We start from the raw sequence: 23,740 nt of genomic DNA, 5'->3' as shown, positions 1-23,740 counted from the left end.
GGGACTGCCCGGGACAGCGAACGGGACAGCGAACGGCACCGCCGGGACTGCCCGGGACAGCGAACGGCTCCGCTGGGACTGCCCGGGACAGCCAACGGCCCCAGGGCACCCCGAACGGCACCGCTGGGACTGCCCGGGACAGCGAACGGCACCGCCAGGACTGCCCGGGACAGCGAACGGCACTGCCGGGACCCTGAATGGCCCCGTCGGGAGCCCGAACAGCCCGACCGGGACCCCGGCGAGTGCCCGGCTCGAGCAGCGACAGTCCTGCCCGGTTCCCCCCTGCAGCAGCGGTGCGGGGAGCGGAGATCCCGCCCGTCCACACCGGGGAGCGCCCGGGGATCCCATCCCGCGGATCCCGGCCGGTTCTGCTGCCCTGCACGGCCCCGGTGTCCTGCGGGCAGCGGCTCTGCCCGGTCCTGGGGGCAGTGGCGGTGGGCGCTCAGCTCCAGCCGCTCTCGGTCAAAGGGGATGGAACTGAAATCCCGCGGGTCGGATTCTCCCCCAGCCCTTGGGAAGGAAATGAAATCCGGCAGGAATCCCCCGTTTGATTCCCCCCAGCCTTTGGGGCTGCTCTCCCACCCCAAACCCACCAGGAAGGCAAAGCTCGGGAGCCCCGGGCTGCCCCAAACCCGCTGCCCTCAGTTCTCCCCAAACCCCCCAAAGATTCATTCCCCTCAAGGTCATTCTGCACTTTCTCCCCAGCTCTTGCCCCTCTGGGGCCCGTCCAGCCAGGCTCACAAAAAGAGCCACGCAGCCCTGCAAGGTTTGTGTGCTTTATAAGGTCACCATTTTTACAGAGAGTATCACACTAAAAACATCCACTCACAAAACTGGCAGGGCACAGGAGGAAGGCTCAGCAGCAGAGCCTTGAGCTGAGGCCTCAGAGCCTTTCTGGCCCACAGACCCCCAGCTCTGCCTCAGTCTGTGGGGTTCATTGCTCACTGCAATGAAACATTCCTGGGTCCCGGGCAGTGCCAAGGGGTGACAAAGCCCGGGATGGGATTGCCAGTGGCACCAGCGCCTGCTTGGTCACACTCTGGAATCTCCACCCCACTGCCAGTCTCTGCCCTGCTCCTCTCACTGAGGGAGAACGTGAACTTTCCTCCTGGATGCCAACAGTTCCTTTGGATGTCATCCCAAATCCTTACTTTGCCTTTTTTTTTCTTTTCTTATTTTTTGTTTTTTTTTGTTGTTTTTTTGTTTTTGTTTAAAACGTTACGCTGGCGGAAAAATCCCAAACAAAGCAGCGACACAAGAGTAGGGTCAGCAGTAAAAGAACAGGGCAACGGGACAGAGAGAGCACATCCACAAATGCTGGGGCTCCTCCTGACGCAGCCCCTGAGCAGGGCACAAATGGAACCAGCAGCAAACCGGGCAGGACAGAGCCAGCCCTGCTGTCACCGGGGCACCAGAGCAGTGACAACAGCCCCGTCCTGCCTGGGGGAGCAGACCATCCTCAGCCATGAGATGATCCAGGCAATGGCCACTACACAGAGCTGGTTTGCAGGCTGGGAATGCAGAAGCCGTTTCAGCTGCAGCTCCCCAGGTCCAAGTTCCCTGCAGCCTCCCCGGGCTGGGTTTGCTCCGTCGCGCAGGACCATCCACGGGCAGGGCAGATCCATCCACGGCAGACCCATCCAAGGCAGATCCATCCAAGGCCGCCTCCGCCAGGCCCGGGGGCTCGGGCGCTCTGCACCCTCCCTGCTGCTGCTGCCAGGAGCCCTCACTGAGCCAGGCCGCCCCTCTGGCCCGTCCAGAGCTCCCGCAGCTCCACCTGGCAGCCCAGGTCCCTGAGCGCGGCCCTGGCCACGTCGTCGCAGTCGCGGTGGGCGGCGCGCGCCTCGGCGATCAGCACCTCGGCCCCCAGCGCCAGGATGGGCCCGCACAGCTCCCGGCTGCGCGACACCAGGTTCCGGATCAGCATGCACGCCTGCTTCTGGGGACGGACACACAGACACACAGACAGGGTCACTGGGGGCTGCAGGGAACAATGGGGGTCACAGCTCCCGGCTGCGCGACACCAGGTTCCGGATCAGCATGCACGCCTGCTTCTGGGGACGGACACACAGACACACAGACAGACAGACAGACAGGGTCACTGGGGGCTGCAGGGAACAATGGGGGTCACGGCTCTCGGCTGCGCGACACCAGGTTCCGGATCAGCATGCACGCCTGCTTCTGGGGACGGACACACAGACACGGGGTCACCAGGGGCTACAGGGAGCCGTGGGGTCAGTGGGTGTTACAGGGAAGCCCAGGGGTCACTGGGGTCTGTAGGGAAGCCCAGGGCTCAGAGGACTCCTGAGGACGCCCAGGGCTCAGAGGAATTCTGATGGAGGCCCAGGGCTCAGAGGACTCCTGAGGACGCCCAGGGCCCAGAGGACTCCTGAGGACGCCCAGGGCCCAGAGGAATTCTGATGGAGGCCCAGGGCTCAGAGGAATTCTGATGGAAGCCCAGGGCTCAGAAGATTCCTGAGGAATCCAGGGCTCAGAGGATTCCTGAGGACGCCCAGGGCTCAGAGGAATTCTGATGGAGGCCCAGGGCTCAGAGGACTCCTGAGGACGCCCAGGGCTCAGAGGAATTCTGATGGAGGCCCAGGGCTCAGAGGATTCCTGAGGACGCCCAGGGCTCAGAGGAATTCTGATGGAGGCCCAGGGCTCAGAGGACTCCTGAGGACGCCCAGGGCTCAGAGGACTCCTGAGGACGCCCAGGGCCCAGAGGACTCCTGAGGATGCCCAGGGCTCAGAGGAATTCTGATGGAGGCCCAGGGCTCAGAGGACTCCTGAGGACGCCCAGGGCCCAGAGGACGGCCCTGCCCGCCCCAGGCAGGGCTGTGAGGGACCCACCTGCACAGCCACCTCCCGCGGGTGAGCCTTCATGGCCTGCAGGGCAGCCAGGGCCCCGCCGCCCTCCATGATGACGCTGCAGTTCTCGGGCTTGCGCAGGGCTAGCATGCACAGGGCAGCGCAGCCCTGCTCGCAGATCTGCAACCACAGGGAGCACTGGGTCAGCCCACTGCCCGCCCCCTGCCCTGCAGCCAGGGAGAGCCGCCTTCCTTTCCTGGCAGGGCACTTTTGGAGGGGTTTGCATTGTTTTGAAGCTTCTCCCGCTGCTCTGGCACGTAAAGCAGGGGGAGGGTTGGGATTGTGATCTTAGAGATATTTCCAACCTTGATAACTGTGTGTTTGCACACCAACCACCATCCCCACCACCCATCTCACTGAGGAACAAGAAAAATAAACACTACAAGGTGGAAAACCCCTAAATTCACACAAATATTGGATTCGATGGCCAATGTCAAGGTCTATGCACTGCTCAGCTGCACACACACATCCTGCAGCTCCAGCTGAGCTCCATCCCCACCCAGAGGGGCTCCCAGGGCTCTGGGGGGCACCTGAGGGTGCCCAGGGGGTACCTGAGGGTGCCCAGGGGGTACCTGAGGGTGGCCAGGGGTTACCTGAGGGTGCCCAGGGGGTACCTGAGGGTGGCCAGGGGTTACCTGAGGGTGGCCCAGGGGGTACCTGAGGGTGCCCAGGGGGTACCTGAGGGTGGCCAGTGGTTACCTGAGGGTGGCCCAGGGGGTACCTGAGGGTGGCCCAGGGGGTACCTGAGGGTGCCCAGGGGGTACCTGAGGTTGCCCAGGGTTAACTGAGGGTGCCCAGGGGTACCTGAGGGTGCCCAGGGGTTACCTGAGGGTGCCCAGGGGTACCTGAGGGTTGCCCAGGTGGTGGCTGATGGCCAGCACGATGAGCTCGGTGGCCCCGGCGTCCACGATGGCGTCCTTGACGTCGTCATTGCCGGCCAAGGCGCGGATGGCGCTGAGCACCTGCTTCACCACGTCCTGCCCGGGGGAACAGCAGCTCAGAGAGCAGCACAGAGAGCTGGGCAGCTCAGAGAGCAAAGCACAGCAGCATCCCCGTTCCATGAAAATGCCTGTGGTAATTATCAGCTACCAAAACTCTGCCCGCAGTCACTGCCCTGCTGCACAAGGGACCTTGGAAACCTCTGCCAGAGCATCAACGAGGCTGGAAAAACCAGACACCAACCTCTGGGACCTGAGCATGCAAATGCTTTGTTTAAAGTCTCTTTTTGGTGGAAAACCAAAACAATTCAGTGTCCCTGTCATATTTTCTGGAAAAATCCCTTTGCCAGGATTTCTCTCCTGGGAAGCTGAGAGGCCTCAGAGAAAAAGGAAAACAATAATTATCTCATTGCTTCTCCCGTGTTTTGCTGCTTTGGAATGTAGTTTGGAGACTGTTTGATTGGTTTCATGTAAATTGTTTTAACTTAATGACCAATCAAGGTCAGGCTGTGTCAGACTCTGGAAGGAGTCACGAGTTTTCATTCTCATTCTTTGTAGCCTTCTGTCTGCATCCCTTCTCTATTCTTTAGTACAGCATTCTTTAATATAACATATTCTAGCATCATGAAATAATAAGCTAGCCTTCTCAGAACATGGAGTCAGATTCCTTCATTCCTCCTGCATCCAGGGAACCCAGAAAGCACCACAGGGCGAGGCTCACCCATTGCCATGAGCCCCCTTGCTGAGGATGAGATGCCCCCAGCCCAGCCCAGCCCAGCCCAGCGCCTCCCCGCTGCTCACAGCGTGCTCCATGCAGTCAGCCAGCAGAGTCACCATGAAGTTCAGGCCCCCCAGGTCCACGATCTCCTGGCAGAACTCGTTCCTGACGGAGAGGCGGGAGAGGGTGGCGCAGAGCTCGCTGAGAACCGCAGAGTTATCCCTGAAGGCTGCGGAGGAAAGAGGGATGGAGCCATTACTGCACAATTAACGGGGTTTACTTTGGTTAATTACACAGGGAACACTGCATTTTGTTCTATGTATTAAAGCAGGGGAGATGACACCTGCTCACTTTGTTCACAATGTCCTCTCTGGACCAGAGGCAGTGAGCAGAGACAAGAGGGCCCTAAGCCTGTAAAACACTTCGTAAATACACTGAAAAACTGTTTTGATCATCTGACTGCCCCACAGGCTATCAGCAGCACCACAGTGGCACCTTCTGGCTCTCTCAGGGCACATTTCAGGGATAGAACTAAACCCCAGTTGAGTGACAAATTCTTTAATCACCTCCTTGAGGGAGCTTCAAGTTATGACAATGAGAGAAGAAATCAGAGAATGGGAGAAGAGAAATCATAAGGGATTCCTGAGACAATGGGAGAAGAAATCACGAGTGATTCCTGAGAAGAAACCACAAGTGATTCCTGAGACAGTGAGAAGAAACCCCAGGTGCTCCCCATGAGGATCAGCATCCCCAGGTCCCTTTCACCTTTAGCAGCCTCGATGAGGACTCTCAGCCCGTCGTTCTCCAGCACGATCATCTTGGCGTGGTCATGGGCGTGCCCGAAGGGCACTCGGATGTCATCGTCGAAGGTCATGACCCTGAGGGCCGAGGCGGCGGTCCTGACGAGCTCGGCGGCGCCGCCGTGCCGGGCGAGGGCCCCGGTGATGGCCCCGGTGAGCGCGGGCAGCACGCCGCCCCGCACGAAGGCCTGCCGGTTGTGCTCGTGCTTGAGGCAGGCGTGGCGCACGCAGCGGATCCCGGCCAGCGTCACCTCGGCGTCGCCGCGCCGCTCCCGCAGGCTCTGCAGCAGCAGCTCCCGCCCCGCCGCGTCCAGCAGGTCCGGCTGCCCGTCCAGCAGGGCGGCCAGCGCGGCCAGGCCCTGCAGCAGCAGCTCCCTGTGCCCTGCGGCCAGCCGGCAGGCCGACAGCACCGCGGCGTAGGCGCCGTGGCGGCCGGCCAGGCAGCGGAAGGCCAGCTGCTCCTTGCACTGCGCCGCCAGCGCCGCCAGCTGCTGCGGCAGCTGGGCCACGTCCTGCTCTGCCACGGCCCCGGCCAGGCTCTCCAGGGTCTGGGGACACACCGAGGGTTAGTGCTGCACCTGAGCGCGCAGGGGGAGGAGCGGGCTGGGGGCTCTGGGGCTGGAAATCGGTCTGGTGGTTTATGGTGAGGGGGATTTGTGCACACAACCCCTGCCGGGACAGGGGCTCCCTGTGCCCAGGGTCTGGGGGACACAGCAAGGGTTAGTGCTGCACCTGAAGGGCTCAGGAGGAACGGCAGCGTGGGGGTTCTGGGGCTGGAAATCAGTTTGGAGTAATGGGAGTGGTGGTTTAAGGTGATCGGGATTCGTGCACACAACCCCTGCAGGGACTGGGGCCCCTGTGCCACCACTGCCACAGCTCCACTGGGCACCAGAACCAGCTGAGCTGGGTCTAACCAGCTCACCCCAGCTCTGCAAGTGTCCACAGACAGGCTGGACAGAGCTTGGAGCAGCCTGGGCTAAGTGAGGCTGATCCCCACCGTGTCCCCAGCCCAGAGCCACCTCCTGTCACCCATGGGACACCTCCAGGGACGGGGACCCCAAACCCCCCTGGGCAGCCCTGAGCACCCTCCCCACGAGGAAATCCCTCCAGATGTCCCACCTGAGCCTCCCCTGGCACACCCTGAGGCTGTTCCCTCCTGTCCTGCCCCGGGAGCAGAGCCTGACCCCAGCTCACCTACACAGAGCCCTCCCTGCAAAGGGCAAGGGGCTCCTGGAATGTTTTATATTTGCAGAATAAATAGGATTAACTGCCTGAAGAGCTCCCAGAGAAATGGGACAGAGGCAGAAGTTGGCCTAGTATTTATATTATTATTATTATTATTATATAACCCTGAGAGAGAGAGAGCAGCAATCTGCGCTCCTACCAGCAGGATTTGGTGCTTTTGCCTTTGCCCGTTCTCAGAGGCAGGAGGTCGCACAGCCTTCACAATATTGCTCAGGTCCACACCTAAAAGGGGAAATAAAACCAAGTTTAATACTGGTTCCAGGACAATTGGAGTCAAATAAACAGTATCAGTTCCAGTTCTAGTGAAAAGCTGCCAAGGTAACCACAGAGAACAAAGATGAACTTGTGAAGATGCTGAAATGTTCAATTCTGACTGTAAGGCCAGATTCTGCCTGGAACAAAGCTAGATGTCAGTTGAGGGGGGCAAAAAGAAGGAATTTAATTTCACTGACCAAATTTTGCCCTCCAGCTTCCCTCTAAGCAGTTTTGCAGTCATAATTAACCCACAAAAGCAGGTCAGCATTAATGGTGTCTCTGTTCCATTTCACAGAGGCTCCTTTCCAATGCTGCACGACCCACCTCTGCCTGCGGGACTCCTTTAAACCCTGAGGATGTGTAAAAGAGCCCAGCCCGCAGAGTGCACGGTACCTTGGGCCTCGAACTGCAGCACGGCTTCTCTCACAGCCTCCTCGGGCTCCATCTCGAACTCGGTGATGTTCTCCTGCACCGCCTCATCGAACGTCTCCTGGGCGATCTGCTTAGAGCCCATGGTGCCGGCACGGGCTGGGTCCGCCTCGGTGTCCTGCTGCTGACAGAGGCACGGCTCGTTTGGTGTAAAACCTTGTCAATGCCTAAAGCCTTTCAGCAGAGCCGGAGCAAGGGGCCGGTTCCTCGTTCTGGTATAAAACCCTTACAACGCCCGGCAGAGCCCGAGCAAGGGGCCGGTTCCGCCCGCAGACAAAGGCTCAGAACTCTGAATCAAAGATACCCGCTGCTCAAAGGCACGGCCGCTGTTTTAGTTAATGGGAAACGGACGGCAGAGAAGAGGGATAAGGAGGCATTTCAGGATTTCCGTGGGGTTTCAGAGCTGCCACCGTGATGGGGCTCTCGCGGCAGCACTGAGGGCGCCGCGCCCGCTCACGGCCCCGGCCCTCAGCCCGCCCTGCCCCGCTTCCCCCGGGCCCCGGAGCATCCCACACACCTCAGCGGGCCCCGCACCTCCCAGAGACGCGGAGAGAGCCTCGAAGGGAGGCGGCGGTGCCGGGGGAGCTCCGGGCGCATCCGCGGCCCCGCTGCCCCTCACGACCCACCTGGGCTCCCGCCAGCCGCCCCCGCCGCACAAAAGGCGAGGGCGGGACGGCCCCGCTCGGCCGCCGTACGTGCCCTCTGCGCGTGCGCCGCGGCCCCAATTCGCACCGTTCGCCCTCACGCCGAGCGAAAAAGAACGCGGAGGGCGGCAACGCGCACGCGCGCCACTCCCACGCACGCGCAGTAGGCGCAGCGTGCCCAGGCGCGCCCGCAGGGCAGCGGCGGGTCCCTCAGAGCGGGAGACCGCGGGCCGCTCCCCTCGCTCCCGTCCCGCTTACCGGCAGCGTCCCGCACCGTTAGTACCGCCCCGCGCCCGCCCGCACGGCTCCGCGCAGCGCAGGCGCGGCGGGAGGGGGCGGGACGCGGGGGCGTGGTTAACGCGTGAGGAGGCGTGGCCCGTGCGGAAGAAAGGCGTGGTTATACCGGTGCGGGGGCGTGGCCTAGAAGGGGGCGTGACCACCCGGTGTCTCCGGGAGCGGCGGGAGGGGCGTGTCTACCGGGGAGGGGGCGTGGCCAGCGGGAGTCCCCGGTGTGGCGGGAGGCGGCGGCGGCGGCGGCGGGGCCGCCTCGGTGAGGGCGGGCCGGGCTCGGGCTCGGGCTCTGGCTCCGGTTGCTCCTCCCGGCGCTGCGCGGGGGGCGGCGGGGAAGCGTGCGGCTACCCTCAGGCTGCGCCTCCCCTCAGGCCGCGCCGGGAGCCCGGGCCCGCGGCAGGCCGTGCCCGGTACCGTGAGGGGAAGATGGCCTCTCGGAGGATCACCCGCGACTCGTTCGAGGCCGTGGTGCAGGACAAGGTGAAGCGGTACCGGAGCGGTGCCGCGGGGGATCCCGGCCATCGTTTCCCAGGTAGGAGAGCCGGGATGGCGGGAGCAGCCCGGCAGCGCCTGCCATTTATTGATTAATTAATTAATTAATTTATTTATTTATTTATTGGCCTGGCGCCGCTGTTTTTCCACATCCGTTTTAATGGAAGAGGCAGCAGAACAGCTGGGCAAGGACTGGCACCGGAACGGGGATAAAAAATGGGAATTGAGACAAAGGAATTGTCTTCAGCATGGCAGAGCGGGTCCGGGTCCAGGCGGGTCTCCAGGGCTGCAGGATGGAATTCTGGTCATGGATTAGAAGTTAAATAAATGCAGGAGTGCCCTGGAAGCCTTTGGGTCTTTGTGCTTGGTGCTGTTTTTGGGGAAAAAAAGCTCAAAGCAGGGCATTGACCTCATGAACATAACGCAAATGGTGGTCCCGAGATTTGGGATGTAAAATGTCCAGCAAGACACTTGGATTGCATTCCCAGGGATGGACATTCACAGGAGAGCTTTAAAATGAAGTCTGGCCATTTTTAGAGTTGCATGAGCCCTGAAGAAATCATTCATATTAAACACTTCTATTTTTTTTTCCAAGTATTCTTTACTTTCTGAATTGAACCTCTGGGATTGGGGAACAAGGGTCTTGGGTAGTGAGAATTTCCTGCGGTAACGAGAGAATTGTGGTTGAGTTTGCAGAAAATCCGAGTTCCTGTCCAGCTGTGGAATGGGAATTCTGGGCTGGGTGGCGAGGTGGGGATTGGCCAAAGCTTGGAGGTCTTTGACAATTTATAAATTCTGGGAAAGCTGAAAGTTCGGAGTTCTGGTGGGTTTTGTGTCTCAAGTAGAAGACCAAGATGAGAAGGAAAAATTTGGTTTGGAGGAGAACTTGAGCTCTTGAACTTAGGGATTGGAGTATGGGGATGGGAATGTGCTGACGTGGATTTCCCACAGAAATCTCCCCATTTTGACTCTTTTCACCCTCTGGTTTGATTCCCCTGCCCAGCTCCCTCCCGGCTGCCCCGGCCCCGCTACCACGAGAGCTTCCAGCACGACGGGCGCTTCCCTCCGGCCGACTGCCAGCACCAGGACTGGAGCCAGGAGCCCGGCGAGGATTACCCCGGGGAGAGCTACCCTGAGGAGGAGTATCCAGGGGACAGCTACCCCGGGGAGGATTACCCCGGGCAGAGCTACCCCGGCCCTTCCTACCGCGCCGCCAGCCCCCTGCCCCGCAAGGAGAATTATTTCCACGGACGCTTCTCCCGCCCCGCGCCCCGCGAGCGGGAGTTTGGCCAGGATTACAGGAAATTTGGCCGTGCGGCCGCCCCCAGCAGGGAGTTTGGGCAGCACCCCGCTCCCCGCGGCCGCGAGTACGGGCAGCAGGAGTACCGGGATTACGGCCCCTCCCCGGATTGCTGGGAGCCTGGCGGGCAGCGCGCGGCGGGGTTCGGCTCCCCAGAGCTCCTGGGGGATTTCAGGTCCCCCGGGCTGATGGAGGAGGAGGAGTACGGCAGCGTGGAGGATCAGGAGTACGAGGCCGAGGACGGCGAGTTCCGGGCGCGCAGGGGAGGCACGGGCAGGGCGAGAGGGCTCAGGGGGAAACGCCTCAGCAGGGGCGTGCTGAAGGCCAAGGTGTTCAAAGGAGACCTCAAAAGCCCCCTCAAGAAGTGGAGTGTGAAGAAGGCGCAGCCGGGCCTGGATCCCAAAGCTCTGGAGCAGCCTCTGGAAGCGGGTGAGCAGAGGCCGGGGCCCCTCCAGCAGCACCCCAAGCTGCCCCCGCACCCCGTGGCGCCCCAGAGAGCCGTCCTGAGGCTGCCAAAGCCCGCCCACGTCTTCAGGAACCTCAACCTCGACCTGGTGGACAAGTCGGACATCTTCTCCACCTTCGGCATGGAGATCATCAGGTGGGCCGGGTTCCACGCCGTCCGCAGCGACGCCGAGTTCTCGCGGCTCTTCGGGGCCCTCTTCGAGCTGGAGACCGAGACCTGTGCCAAGATGCTGGCCTCCTTCAAGTGCTCCCTGAGGCCCGAGCACAGGGATTACTGCTTCTTCACCATCAAGAGCCTGCAGCACGCCGCCCTGAAAACGCCCAAGGTGGACAACGAGTTCCTGAACATGCTGCTGGACAAGGGCGCCGTGAAAACCAAGAACTGCTTCTTTGAGATCATCAAGCCCTTCGACAAGTACATCATGAGGCTGCAGGACCGCCTCCTCAAGGGGGTGACCCCTCTGCTGATGGCCTGCAACGCCTACGAGCTGAGCCTCAAAACCAGCGGCTTCGGCAGCCCCCGCGAGATGGCCGGCGCCTTCGAGACCACCGTGTCCCTGTGCAGGAAATCCCTGGCCCTGCTGGGCCAGACCTTCGCCCTGGCCTCCGGCTTCAGGCAGGAGAAGATCCTGGAGGCCGTGGGGCTGCAGGAGATGGCCCCGGCGCCCACAGCCTTCCCCAACTTCGACGACTCCACGCTCTTTGGCAGGGAGTACATCGAGCACCTGAAGGCCTGGCTGGACAAGAGCGGCTACCCCATCCAGATGAGAAAGGCAGGGGCAGGAGCCGGGGAGCGGCTCAGAGCAGCCTCCCCCGAGGCCAGAGGTAACGGGCAGGGAGGTGCCCTGCAGCAGGAGGGGCCTCTTTCCTGTGCTGTGCTCAGGGAGGGAATTCCTGACTCGGGAATCCCGCTCAGGGAGGGAATAACAGGTGAACTCCAGGTGAATCCCACTCAGGGAGGGAATAACAGGTGAATTCCAGGTGAATCCCAGTCAGGACTGGGGCAGGAAGGGAATTCCGGATCAATCCCACTCAGGGAGGGAATAACAGGTGAATTCCAGGTGAATCCCAGTCAGGACTGGGGCAGGGAGGGAATTCCAGGTAAATCCCACTCAGGACTGGGGCAGGGAGGGAATTCTGGGTCAGTCCCACTCCAGGAGGGAATAACAGGTGAATTCCAGGTGAATTCCAGTCAGGGAGGGAGTTCCTGACTCGGGAATCCCAGGGGAGTCCCCACTCAGGGCTGGAATTCCAGGTGAATCCCAGTCAGGGAGTCTGTGGGAGTTTCTGTGGTGAAATTGTGTCCTTTCTTCTCCTTCTCTCTTAAATCCAAGATTTTCACCCCAATTTCACCACCTCAAGGCAGGGAAGCCAGGACCAACCTCTAACTGCCTTAACTGAAGAGTAAATATTTGCATGTATGCAAATCTGGGGATGTCACCATCACCACTTTAATCAGATCCACGTGCATTCCCTTGGAGGTGTTCAAATCCCATCGCTGAGCTGGGCCAGTGTTTCCTCCTGCCTAAAACATTCCTAATTCATCCTTTTTTCCCTAAAAACCTATTTTTTCCCTAAAAACCTGTTTTTTCCTTGAGCCTCAGATCCCTTCTCAGGGAGGTTTTGCAGCACTGGCACCAAATGGTTGAAAATTTCTCACCCAGCCCTCAGAGCAGCATTCCAATAAACTGATTTTCCACCAAAACTCCTTTTGCTGCAGTAAGAAATTGCCTTTTTAAGGATGATTCCACTCGCCTGGGATGGCTGTGGACGTGTTTTTTAAACCAGGGTGTTTTTAATAAATAATAAAGTTTTACTTTTTTTTTTTTTTTTTTTTTGCGATTTATAGATATATTTATTATATATTTATTTATTTATTTGGGGGATTTTTGATGGGATTTCTTTCTCCCCACAGCCCCCCAGCGAGCTGACAGGAGGGTTCTGGACACCATTGAGCAGCTGGTGAGCAGCATCGTGGCAGGAACTTTGTCTGCCAAGGACAGGAATGCCCAGAAAAACTCTCCTGAATACTGGTGGGTGTGTGGGAGCTGGCTGGCAAATTCGGGTTAAATTCATTAAAACTTCAGCCCTTCACTCCGTGGGAATGATCAAAGCCTGTTGGGTATTTTTTTAGGTTTTTTAAAATTTTTAGGGGTTTTTAAATTTTTTTTTTTACATTTTTTTTAGGGGGGAAATATTTTCCTGCTGTTAATTATCCCTGGAAATGCTCCTGGTGTTTGTGTTGTTGCTTTTGATGTGTCAATAATGGCTCTTTGTGATCCAAATTCAGGGTGTTCAAAGGAATTTGCATTTTAGGAGCAAATTCCTTTGCTTTTAGGAGCAAGTGATGGAGACACCCAGCGAGGTGCCAGGGTTTGGAATTGCAGGGAAAACTGGAATTTGGAAAAGGGGGAGCTGAGGCTCCTCCAGGTGTGTGAGCTGATGAACTCCTGTCAATTATTTATTCCCTCGATCCCAGAAAAACCTGCTCAGCCTCACGCTGAGCACCTGGAACAAACAAATAAACTGGAATGCTGAGGGGGTTTTGCTTCAAAAATGGAGATTTTGAGCTGAATTTTCCTATTTCTGTGTTTCTCAGGTTCCTGGGTGATGAGGAGTACAATTCTTACAGGTTGAGGCTGTAAAAATGGAGATTTCCAGCTGATTTCTGTTTTTTCTGTATTTCTCAGGTTCCTGTGTGACAAAGACAGTGTGGAGTACAAATACCACAGTAAAAAATGGAGATTTTGAGCTGATTTCTCCATTTTTTGTGTGTTTCTCAGGTTCCTGTCTGAGGAGGACAACCTGGATTACAAGTACTACAGGCTGAGGCTGTAAATATTGATATTTTGAGCTGATTTCTCCATGTTTTGTGTGTTTCTCAGGTTCCTGTCCGAGGAGGACAGCCTGGAGTACAAGTACTACAGTAAAATATTGATATTTTGAGCTGATTTCTCCAATTTTTGTGTGTTTCTCAGGTTCCTGTCCGAGGAGGACAGCCTGGAGTGCAAGTACTACCGGCTGAGGCTGTAAATATTGATATTTTGAGCTGATTTCTCCATTTTTTGTGTGTTTCTCAGGTTCCTGTCCGAGGAGGACAGCCTGGAGTACAAGTACTACCGGCTGAGGCTGTCGGAGGTGCAGAGGAGCAGCCTGGCAGGGGAGGCAGCAGCCCCCGAGGCCCTGAGGGCCATGCTCTATGCCAGGAGGGTGGCCAGCATCAAAAGGAGACTTTTCAAGAGGAAAAAACCACCTGGGCTTGTCCCTGCCCGTGGCAGGAAGGTGAGGAGGGCGAGCGCTGGCACCCAGACCCTGCTGTCGGCGGGCACAGGAGCGAAGCACCCTGAGCAACACCTGTCAGCTGGCACGGGAGTGAAATGTTCAGGCAGAAATGTTCCAGCTGGCAGGGGAGTGAAACACCCAGACAAAAATGTTCCAGTGGGCGCAGGAGTGAAACACCCAGACCAAAATCTGTCAGCTGGCACAGGAGTGAAACAGCCAGAGCAAAATGTGTCAGGTGGCACAGGAGTGAAACAGGCAGAGCAGAATGTGTCAGGTGGCACAGGGCTGGAACAGCCAGACAGAAATGTTCCAGCTGGCACAGGGCTGGAACAGCCAGACCAAAACCTTGCAGCTGGCACAGGAGTGAAGCAGCCAGAGCAAAACCTGTCACCTGGCACAAGGCTGGAGCAGCCAAACCAGAATTTGTCAGCTGGCACAGGAACGAAACACCCTGACCAAAATGTGTCACCTGGCACAGGGCTGGAGCAGCCACACCAAAACCTTGCAGCTGGCACAGGAGTGAAACAGCCAGAGCAGAACCTTGCAGCTGGCACGGGGCTCAAACACCCAGAGCAAACCCTCCCAGCTGGCACGGGGCTGGAGCACCCACACCAAAACATTCCAGGTGCAGAGGCTGGCCTGGCCCAGCCTGGCCCCGGTGCCACCTGTGCCCCACAAGGTGCCAGCAGCAGCTCCCAGGTGCCCGTGGCAGCAGAGGGAAGAGCAGATCCTGAGGGTTTGGCAGCAGATCCCGAGCTCCCCCCAGCACTGGCATCACAGTTTGCTGATGGTGAGTGGGGCCTTGGGGCTGGGTTTGGGGTTTTAATTATGGCAGGGAAAAAAATTACCTGACATGGGGTTGGGTTGGGAATGTTAAATTATATCCAGGAAAAGCAAACGGGGGTTGGATTGGGAATTTCAGTTATAGCAGGGGAAAACAAACAGGAATTTTGGGAATATTAAATTGTGTCCAGGAAAACAAGCAGGGGTTAGACTGGGAATTGAAATTGTAGCAGGGAAAGAAGTAACTAATGTGGGGTTGGATTGGGAATTTTTAATTATAGCAGGGGAAAACCAAAACAAAAACAAAACCAAAAATTTTGGGAATATTAAATTGTGTCCAGGGAAAACTAACATGGGGTTAGATGGAGAATTTAAATTATAGCAGGGAAAAAACTGACATAGGGTTAGAGCTGGGATGTTAAATTATAGCAGGAAAACCAACAGGTTACATTGGGAATTTTGAATTACAGCAGGGAAAACATACTGGGGTGAGATTGGGAATTTCAAACCGTGTCCAGGAAAAAAACCCAAGCTGCAATCCACACACAAATTCCTGCTGGAAGCCCCAAACCCCGTTGAATTTTGGAGCCCTCAGCTTTGCTGCCCCGTTTCACCAGAACCCTTTGCTCCTTGCAGTGGATGCCAAAACCATGGAGACTGCGGAGAAGCTGGCCAGGTTTGTGGCTCAGGTAGGGCCGGAGATTGAGCAGTTCAGCATTGACAACAGTGCAGACAACCCCGAGCTCTGGTGAGTCCCAGCTCCTCCTCCCTCCCGTCCCTGCCCACAGCCCTGCCCTTGGGGGTCTGGGAACACAGGAATTGGGGGCAACGCCCCAGCACCTCCATTGATGGTGAATATCTGAAATGTCTCAGGGAAAAAAAAACATTTGTGCATAAGTATATTGATTTCTGATCATCAGCTTGGTTTATTTTTGAGCCTAATCACCAGCCTGAACCCTGAAACTGGGAGTTCTCAAGATGATTCCAATGGATTCATTTGACCTTCATTTCCTTGGATTTTTGACCTTCTATCCCCTGGCTTTTTGACCTTGTATCCTCTGGATTTTTCACCTTATTTCTCTGTCTCTTTGACCTTGTTTCCCCTGCATTCTTGACCTTATCTTCCCTGGGTTTTTTGCCTTATCTTCCTGGATTTTTGATATTGTTTCCGTGGATTTTTGACCTTATTTCCCCTGCATTTTTGACCTTGTCTCCCCTGGATTTTTGATATTGTTTCCATGGATTTTTGACCATATTTCCCCCTGAACTTTGACCACATTTCCCTGGATTTTTGACCTTATTTTCCCCTGGACTTTTGACCTTATTACCCCTGGATTTTTCACCTTATTACTCCTGGATTTTTGACTTTATTTTCCCCTGGACTTTGACCATTTTTTACCTTATATTCCCCTGCATTTTTGACGTTGTTTCCCTGAACTTTTTCCCTTATCACCCCTCATTTTTTTCCCCTGCATTTTTCCCCCCCTCATTTTTCCCCTTATCCCCCCTGCATTTTTCCCCTTTTCCCCCTCATATTTCCCCTTTTTCCCCCCTGCATTTTTCCCATTTTTCCCCTTATCCCCCCTGCATTTTCCCCCCTCATTTTTCCCTTTTTTCCCCCCTCATTTTCACTCCTCACCTCCCATTCCTCCCCCCAGGTTCCTGCAGGACCAAACCAGCCCCGCCTTCAAATTCTACCGCATGAAAGTGCTGGAGCTGTGTCCCTCCATCACCTTCAGCCCCGAGGCTGCCGAGGCTGCCCGAGCTGCAGGGACAGCCCCGGACACCGAGGAGGACGACGAGGAAGAGGAGGAGGAAGAGGAAGAAGAAGAGGAGGAAGAAGAAGAAGAGGAAGAAGCAGAGTTTGAACCCTCCCAAGCTGATGAGGAGGATGAGGATGATGAGGAGGCCGTGGCAGCAGGTAGAAGGGTGACAGAGCTAGAGGAAGAAGTGGTGTCCGTGGCAGGAGAGGAGGTATCAGGAGGTGACGTGCAGCCCTGCGGCCGCTCTGACGGCGCTGTCCCAACTCTGTCGACACAGGCACCCCCCGGCCCGGGCCCCGGCGCGCGCTTCCCCCGCAAACGCGTCAGCTCCAAGTCGCTGAGGGTGGGCCTGATCCCGGCCCCAAAAAGGATCTGCCTCGTCCAGGAGCCCAAAGGTGGGTCGGCACTGAAAGGGTTAAATTCTGTATGGAAAAAAAGGGGATTTGGGCAAAAATACCCGTTCTTTAGGTGTTGTTCCTCTAAAATGTGGCATTTATCCAATATGAAACTCAGCTCCAAGTCGCTGAGGGTGGGCCTGATCCCGGCCCCCCAAACAGATCTGCCTCATCCGAGAGCCCAAAGGTGGGTTAGCACTCAAAGGGTTAAATCCTGTATGGAATTTGGGCAAAAATCCCCATTCTTTAGGTGTTGTTGTGTTAAAAATGGCACTTCTTTAGCGCAAAGTTCAGCAGCGAGTCGCTGAGGGTGGGCCTGATCCCGGCCCCCAAACGGATCTGCCTCATCCAGGAGCCCAAAGGTGGGTTGGCAGTGAAAGGGTGGAGTTCTATATGGAGAAAAAGGGAATTTGGGCATAAATCCCCGTTCTTTAGGTGTTTTGCTGCTTTAAAAATGGGATTATTTAATGCAAGCGGGTCAGCTCCAAGTCGCTGAGGGTGGGCCTGATCCCGGCCCCCAAGCGGATCTGCCTCATCCAGGAGCCCAAAGGTCAGTGGGCACTCAAAGGGTTAAATTTTATAGTAAAAGAGAGGAGGATTTGGGCAAAAAATTCTGATTTTGGAGGTATTTTGTCACTTGAAAAATGGCATTTCTCCGATACGAAACTCAGCTCCCAGTCCCTGAAGGTTGGGGTGATCCCGGTCCCCAAAAGGATCTGAGCTCATAGGTCGGTGGGCACTGAAAGGGTTAAATGCTATACTGGCATAAATGAGGATTTGGGTAAAAAATCTGATTTTTTTAGGTGTTTTGTCACTTAAAAAATTGTATTTTTCGGTACAAAGATGAGCACAAAATTCACTTTAAATCTTCATTAAAGTGGCAAAGAATAGAACAGCCCAAAGGTCAGTGGGCACCGAAACATTTCAGAAAATAATTTGGGCAAAAATCCTGATTTTTCAGGTATTTTGTCACTTAAAAAATTGTATTTTTTGATACAAAAATGAGCACAAAATTCACTTTAAAAGGAGAAGCTGAAGAAATAATTTGTTATGGGCCAATATATTTCTATTTAATTGAGACTATATTGATTTTTTTCATTAATTCTGATCTTTTTTATTGCTCTAATTTTTCTTATTGCTTCTGTTTTAGGTCCAGGCTTGATATGGAATTTTTCGAGGATTTTTAGCTGTGGTTTAGAGGAAAAAAATTGAATTTTTTTACTAAAATAATTTGGATTTCCAGCTGAACTTTGTGGGTTTTTTGCCTTGCAGTGCATGAACCTGTCAGGATTGCTTATGACAGACCCCGGGGCTGCCCTGTCACAAAGAAAAAAAAGGTAAAAAATTCACATTTCTGCCACCAAATCCCGCCAGAAATGAGAAATGGTTTGGGAAAAAAACAATGTGGAAAGAAGGAAAATAATTTTTAAAATTTTATTTTTAAATTCCTTTTAAAGAAGGAAATTACTGTGAGGAAATTCCTTTAAAAATTCCTTTGAATTAAGGAAAATTCCTTTAAAAATTCCTTTAACAATTCCTTTAAAAAAATTCAATTTACACTGGTCTGGATGGGAATTTCACACATTTTACCAGCCCCTGTCCCACCCTAATAAATTCCTTTATTTTTAAAATTTTTTCCCATTTTCCCTCATTTTCCCCAGAAGAGGCTGAGCCCCAGAAACTTAAAAGTTCCTTCAAAAATTCCTTAAACAATAAGAAAATTCCTTTAAAAATCTCGTTTAAAAGAAGAAAATTCCTTTTAAAAAATCCTTTTAAAATTCCTTTAAATGAACGAGAATTCCTTTAAAATCTCATTTAAAATAAGGAATTTCCTTTAAAAAAATTCAATTTACGCCGGTGCGGATGGGAATTTCACCCTGATAAATTTTATATTTTTTCACCCTAATAAATGTTATTTTTTTTTCCCATTTTTTCCCCATTTTCCCCCGTATTTTTGCAGAAGCCCAGGGCGCTGGAGGTGCCCCAGAAGAGGCTGAGCCCCAGGAACGTGGGGTTCCAGATGCTGCAGAGGATGGGCTGGCAGGAGGGGCACGGGCTGGGCACGCGCGGCCGCGGCATCCGCGAGCCCCTGCACCTGTAAGGGCAGAGAAATGGGGGGGAAAATGGGGATTTATGGGGGGAAAATAGGGGTTTGAATGGGGGAAAACAGGGGTTTGAATGGGGGAAAATAGGGGCATTTATAGGGGGAAAATGGGGGCATTTATAGGGGGAAAATAGGGGTTTGAATGGTGGAAAAATAGGGGTTTGAATGGGGGAAAATAGGGGTTTGAATGGGGGAAAATAGGGGCATTTATAGGGGGAAAATGGGGGCATTTATAGGGGGAAAATAAAGGTTTGAATGGGGGAAAAATAGGAGTTTGAATGGTGGAAAATAGGGGCATTTATAGGGGGGAAATAGGGGTTGTAATGGGGGAAAATAGGGGTTTGAATGGTGGAAAATAGGGGTTAAAATGGGGGTTTTAATGGGGGAAAATAGGGGCATTTATAGGGGGAAAATAAGGGTTAAAATGCGGGGTTTAATGGGGGAAAATAGGGGCATTTATGGAGGAAAATGGGGGTGTGAATGGTGGAAAAATAGGGGTTTTAATGGGGGAAAATAGGGGTTTGACTGGGGGAAAATAGGGGTTTGAATGGTGGAAAATAGGGGCATTTATAGGGGGGAAATAGGGGTTGTAATGGGGGAAAATAGGGGCATTTATAGGGGGAAAATAGGGGTTTTAATGGGGGAAAATAGGGGAAAAATAGGAGCATTTATAGGGGAAAATAAGGGGTTGTAATGGGGGAAAATAGGTGTGTTTATGGGGGAAAAATAGGAGTTTTAATGGGGGAAAATAGGGGGATTTATAGGGGAAAATAGGGGTTTTAATGGGGGAAAATAGGGGGATTTATAGGGGATTTATGGGGGCTTTAATGGGGAAAAATAGGGGCATTTATAGGGGAAAAATAGGGGGTTGTAAGGGGGAAAATAGGGGGATAAATAGGGGGATTTATGGAGGAAAATAGGGGGGTTTAATGGGGAAATAGGGGATTTTAATGGGGGGAAAATAAGAGTTTTAGTGTGGGAAATTTAGAGCTTTTAATAGGGGAAATAGAGGTTTTCATAGGGGAAAATAAGGGGTTTTTAATAGAGGAAATAAGGGGTTTTAATAGGGGAAATTCATTATTTTAATGAGGGAATTAAGAGTTTTTAATGGGGGAAAATAGAGGTTTAATATGGGAAATTCCCTGAATTCCCATAAAATTCCCCTTTATCCAGAATTCTTTGCCTGATCCCTCCTCAAATCCCAAAATCAAGATATTTCCACAGAAAACCAAACCTAAACTTAAAACTTATTCCACAATTCCCTCTCCCACCTGATTTTTTTCCCCACAAAATCCCATTTTTCAACTGGGAATTCACCTTCTAATGGGAATTGAGGGGAAAACATTAAAATAATTCAAAATAATTCTAAATAATTGGCTGCACCAGGCACCAAGTGGTGCAAAATGGATTGAAAGAAATCGGATTTTTTGGTTCTAATTGTGACATTTTCTTCCCCAGGGGTGCAACCTCAGCTGGGGAGGGTTTGGGAGTGGCAGGGGAGGAAAACCAAGAAGATGCTTTTGACATTTTCCGCCAGAGGATGATCCAGATGTACAGACAGAAAAGGGCAAACAAATAGGTGAGTGCCAAACTCATCCAAAAAAATTCACTTTTACACCCAAATTCTCCCTTTTCCTGCAGTTCTGGGGGAGTTTTGGTGGGGTCTGGTTGCCCTGGGGGCGCTGAGTGAGCCCAAAACTTTAATTTCTGGAGGTTTTTCTGATTTTTGACATTCTGGAGGTGCTGAGAGACCCCAAAATCTTCATTTGTTGGGAGTTTTTCGGGTTTCTGAGAATCTCTTTTTTCTCTTTTTCTCTCTTTTCCCCCTTTTTTCCCTCCTTTTTTCTTCTCTTTCTCTCTCTTTTTATTTTCTGTTTCTCCCTCTGTTTCCTCTATTTTTACCCTTTTTCCCTCTCTTTTTTTTTTCTCTTTCCCCTCCTTTTTTCCCTCTTTTTTTTTCCTTTATTTCCCTCTCTTTCTCTCTTTTCCCCCTCCTTTTTTTTCTCTTTACTTTTCTTTGTTTCCCCCTCTTTCCCCCCTCTTTTTTCCCCCTTTTTCTCTCTTTTTTCCCCCGTTTTTCTCTCTGTTTCTCTCATTCCAGCTCCAGGCTCTCTTCCATGAAGACCCCCGGGCCCCCTCCCCTCCCTCCCGCGCTGTCTCTGCTGCGTTTGCTCCGATTTGCCCGGGATCCACCCAAAATTCACATTTCACACCCCAGATTCTGGATTTTCCATCCCAAATTTCACATTTTCCGCCCCGAATTCTGGATCTTCCCTGGAATTCCGCCCCAAATTCTGGATTTTTCCGCCCCAAATTCTGGATTTTCCGCCCCAAATTTCAGATTTTCCCCTGGAATTCCACCCCAGGTTCCCTCCTTTCCATCCCAAGAGATGGAAAACGAGGATTTCCCCCCATTTTGGTGTCAGTGACGCTTTGGTAGAAACGTTCAACCCAGTAAATGTGGGGCTGGACAATTCCTGCTGCCTGTGACGTTGAATTTGGATTTTTGTTGTGGCTTTGGCCCTTTGGAGGAGATATGCGTTTTTATTTTAATTTAATTAATTTGGTTTTGCTGGAATTCGGAATTCCTCTGGGTGCAGAGCAGGATTTTGGGGTCAAAATCCATTTTTGGGCTGGGATTCCTCACCAAAAACTGGAATTATTTCCCAAAAATCAACGTACGACTTTTTGGTTTTTTCCTCTTGACCTCCCACTCTACTTCCAGCTTTTATTTTACCCAAATAAATCCTCAAAAATCCAAATATTCTCCTTTTGGCTTCTCCCTACCCTAATTAAAACAAAATTTGAAATTAATTTGAATTTTGAATCCTGCATATCTCAGAGCTGAGTGGCCAAGCACAACCCAAGGTGGGTTTGAGCAATAAAATACCTGAAAATCAGAATAAAACACCTGGAAAAATCAGAATAAAACACCTGAAAATCAGAGTAAAACACCCGGAAAATCAGAATAGAACACCCAAAAAATCAGAATATGCTGAAACCACCTGGGGTTTTTCTGAAATAAAATCCAATTTTGGGGTTTTTTGGTGACCAGTTTTGGGGTTTTTGTTCCGTTTGGGGCTGGGACTGTTGGAGTTCTCTGTGCCAATAAAATTCTGGTGTTGGAAATTCGGTGTTGGGATTTTGGTGTTTGGGATTCTGGTTGTTGGGATTTTGAGGTTTGGGATTTTGGGGTTTGGAATTTCGGGGTTTGGGGTTCTGGTGTTGGGATTTGGGGATTGGGATTTTGGGGTTTTGGGATTTTGGGATTTTGGGATTTTGGGGTTTGAGATTTGGAGGGGTGGTCAGGGAGGGGTTGGGCTGGGAGGGACCTCAAAGCCCATTTGGGGACATCCTTGGGGACACCATGGGGACACTTTGGGGACATCCTTGGGGACACCATGGGGACACTTTGGGGACACTTTGGGGACACCATGGGGACACTTTCTGCCATCCCAGGTGGCTCCAGCCGTGTCCCTGTCTGGTGTCCCTGTGCCTTTCCTGTCCCCATCCCTGTCCCCTTTCCCCGTGTCCCTTTCCTGTCCCTCTGTCTGTCCCTGTCCCCTCTGTCCCTGCTGCAGCCCCTGTCCCATCCCTTTCCTGTCCCCATCCCTGTCCCCTCTGTCCCTGTCCCTCTGTCTGTCCCTCTCCTGTCCCTTGTCCCTCTCTCTGTCCCTCTGTCTGTCCCCTGTCCCCTTTCTCCCTGTCCCTTTCCTGTCCCCTCTGTCCCTTTCCCCATCCATGTCCCCTCTGTCCCTCTGTCTGTCCCTCTGTCTGTCCCTCTGTCTGTCCCTGTCCCCCCCCCAAGTAGGGCAGACCCTCCTGCCCCCCCCCCTCCCCCCCCCCTTGCTCAGAGCTCTCATTAATGACCTGCCCCAATTAAGCCGGGCTAATTGCCTGGGCTGGGCTGGAACTGGGGGAGGAGCGGCTGCGCCTCCTGCTGCTGCCACAAATGCCAAAGGTGGGCTCTGAAATTCCAGATACTGGCTCTGGAATCCCAAATATTGCCCCTGAAATTCCGAATATTGCCCCTGAAATGCCGAATGTTGGCTCCGAAATTCCGAATATTGCCCCTGAAATTCCGAATGTTGGCTCCGAAATTCCGAATATGGGCTCTGGAATCCCGAACGTTGGCCCTGGAATTAGAAATGTCGGCCGTGAAATTCCAAGCGTTGGCTCTGGAATTGCAAATACTGGCTCCAAAATCGCAAATATTTGCCTCTGAAATTCCAAATCTTTCATGTAAAACTGCTGGTCTTGGGAGTAATTATTGATGAAAAATATAAATGCCCTCATTAGCAGCGCCATTAACATAAATTCGGTGTGGACACATTTGTGTGTTCAATATTAACGGATACAGCAGTATTTTATATTAACAGGATTGATCAATAACTCCTTAAAAACTCCTGGAATTCAAGGTTTTGTAACCTGCTAAAGCACCCAGGGTAAAACCAGGATTGCAGCGGCCTCAGGGGCACGGGGAGCCTTTAATGAGCTGCTTAAAACAGAAAATGAAAGGTGAATTTGGGTATTTTTAGTGCTGAAGGATGAATTTCTGTCCTTGGCAGCAGAAAAGTGGCTCAGGGGCCGTTCTGGAGAGGAATTCTGAGCAGGTGTGGGGGGAAAAAAAGGAATTTTGGGGTTAAAAGCAGCAGATCTTGGGGTTTATTGAGTTCTTGTGCTCTAGGAGGAGATGGGGGGTCCCTGCAGGAGGTTAAATTTCAGTGGTTTACATTGAAACACTCAAACTTTTATATTTTAATACTAAAATAACACTAAATACTAAAATAACAATAAATACCATTTCTACTCAACATTGTCAGTGTTTAACTCAGACAAAGTGACAGAGGGTGAGGGGAAATCCAGCATCAAATGGAGATTTTCTGTTTGGTTTTAAACAAACTCAGAATGGGAGGGGACAAGGGACAGGGACAAGTGACACAGATGGGGACAGGGGTGGGGACACTG

At 53.1% G+C, this 23,740-nt stretch overlaps 2 protein-coding genes across 9 annotated transcripts; one reads left to right on the top strand and one right to left on the bottom strand.

Moving 5' to 3' along the window:
* Positions 1-760: 760 nt before the first annotated feature.
* ARMC6 (armadillo repeat containing 6) lies at positions 761-8,244 on the bottom strand. 5 transcript variants are annotated; one of them, XM_063161225.1, is made up of 8 exons: positions 8,156-8,244; positions 7,218-7,374; positions 6,709-6,791; positions 5,290-5,872; positions 4,608-4,753; positions 3,714-3,845; positions 2,851-2,988; positions 761-1,939 (listed from the first exon to the last, which is right to left on the bottom strand). In XM_063161225.1, the coding sequence occupies exons 2-8, from the start codon at positions 7,336-7,338 to the stop codon at positions 1,727-1,729; spliced, it is 1,416 nt and encodes a 471-aa protein (XP_063017295.1). In that variant the 5' UTR covers positions 7,339-7,374; positions 8,156-8,244; the 3' UTR covers positions 761-1,726. The 5 variants fall into 5 exon arrangements, with proteins under 5 accessions (XP_063017295.1, XP_063017297.1, XP_063017299.1 ...); XM_063161227.1 differs by having other exon boundaries at positions 7,218-7,377; positions 8,156-8,236; XM_063161229.1 differs by lacking the exon at positions 8,156-8,244 and adding an exon at positions 7,880-7,963.
* A 237-nt stretch (positions 8,245-8,481) lies between these two features.
* SUGP2 (SURP and G-patch domain containing 2) lies at positions 8,482-21,901 on the top strand. 4 transcript variants are annotated; one of them, XM_063161223.1, is made up of 11 exons: positions 8,482-8,720; positions 9,684-11,270; positions 12,361-12,478; positions 13,526-13,962; positions 14,041-14,517; positions 15,147-15,258; positions 16,169-16,668; positions 17,941-18,005; positions 18,629-18,765; positions 20,231-20,351; positions 20,874-21,901. In XM_063161223.1, exons 1-10 carry the CDS (start codon positions 8,615-8,617, stop codon positions 20,349-20,351), a joined length of 3,660 nt encoding a protein of 1,219 aa, XP_063017293.1. In that variant the 5' UTR covers positions 8,482-8,614; the 3' UTR covers positions 20,874-21,901. The 4 variants fall into 4 exon arrangements, 3 of the variants coding, with proteins under 3 accessions (XP_063017293.1, XP_063017291.1, XP_063017292.1); XM_063161221.1 differs by having other exon boundaries at positions 13,526-14,517; XR_010028428.1 differs by lacking the exons at positions 20,231-20,351; positions 20,874-21,901 and having other exon boundaries at positions 13,526-14,517; positions 16,169-16,431; positions 16,551-16,668; positions 18,629-18,702.
* The last annotated feature ends 1,839 nt before the right edge of the window (positions 21,902-23,740 follow it).

The sequence above is a fragment of the Melospiza melodia genome, chromosome 7 (assembly GCF_035770615.1).
Source record: "Melospiza melodia melodia isolate bMelMel2 chromosome 7, bMelMel2.pri, whole genome shotgun sequence".
NCBI lineage: Eukaryota > Metazoa > Chordata > Aves > Passeriformes > Passerellidae > Melospiza > Melospiza melodia.
Note: the sequence above shows the minus strand (reverse complement) of the source record. Positions and strands in the feature narration are given on the sequence as shown.

What these genes read in the sequence shown, in the direction of transcription:
- SUGP2 (XM_063161221.1), top strand. Translation starts at nt 8,615, where the DNA reads ATGGCCTCTCGGAGGATCACCCGCGACTCGTTCGAGGCCGTGGTGCAG. An exon ending in AAAAACTCTCCTGAATACTG is followed by an intron (nt 12,479 to 13,525) that starts GTGGGTGTGTGG and finishes TGTGTTTCTCAG; the next exon opens with GTTCCTGTCCGAGGAGGACA. An exon ending in ATCCGCGAGCCCCTGCACCT is followed by an intron (nt 18,766 to 20,230) that starts GTAAGGGCAGAG and finishes TTTCTTCCCCAG; the next exon opens with GGGTGCAACCTCAGCTGGGG.
- ARMC6 (XM_063161225.1), bottom strand. Translation starts at nt 7,338, where the DNA reads ATGGGCTCTAAGCAGATCGCCCAGGAGACGTTCGATGAGGCGGTGCAG. An exon ending in GCTGCAGTTCGAGGCCCAAG is followed by an intron (nt 6,792 to 7,217) that starts GTACCGTGCACT and finishes TTCCCCTTTTAG; the next exon opens with GTGTGGACCTGAGCAATATT. An exon ending in AAAAGCACCAAATCCTGCTG is followed by an intron (nt 5,873 to 6,708) that starts GTAGGAGCGCAG and finishes GTGTGTCCCCAG; the next exon opens with ACCCTGGAGAGCCTGGCCGG.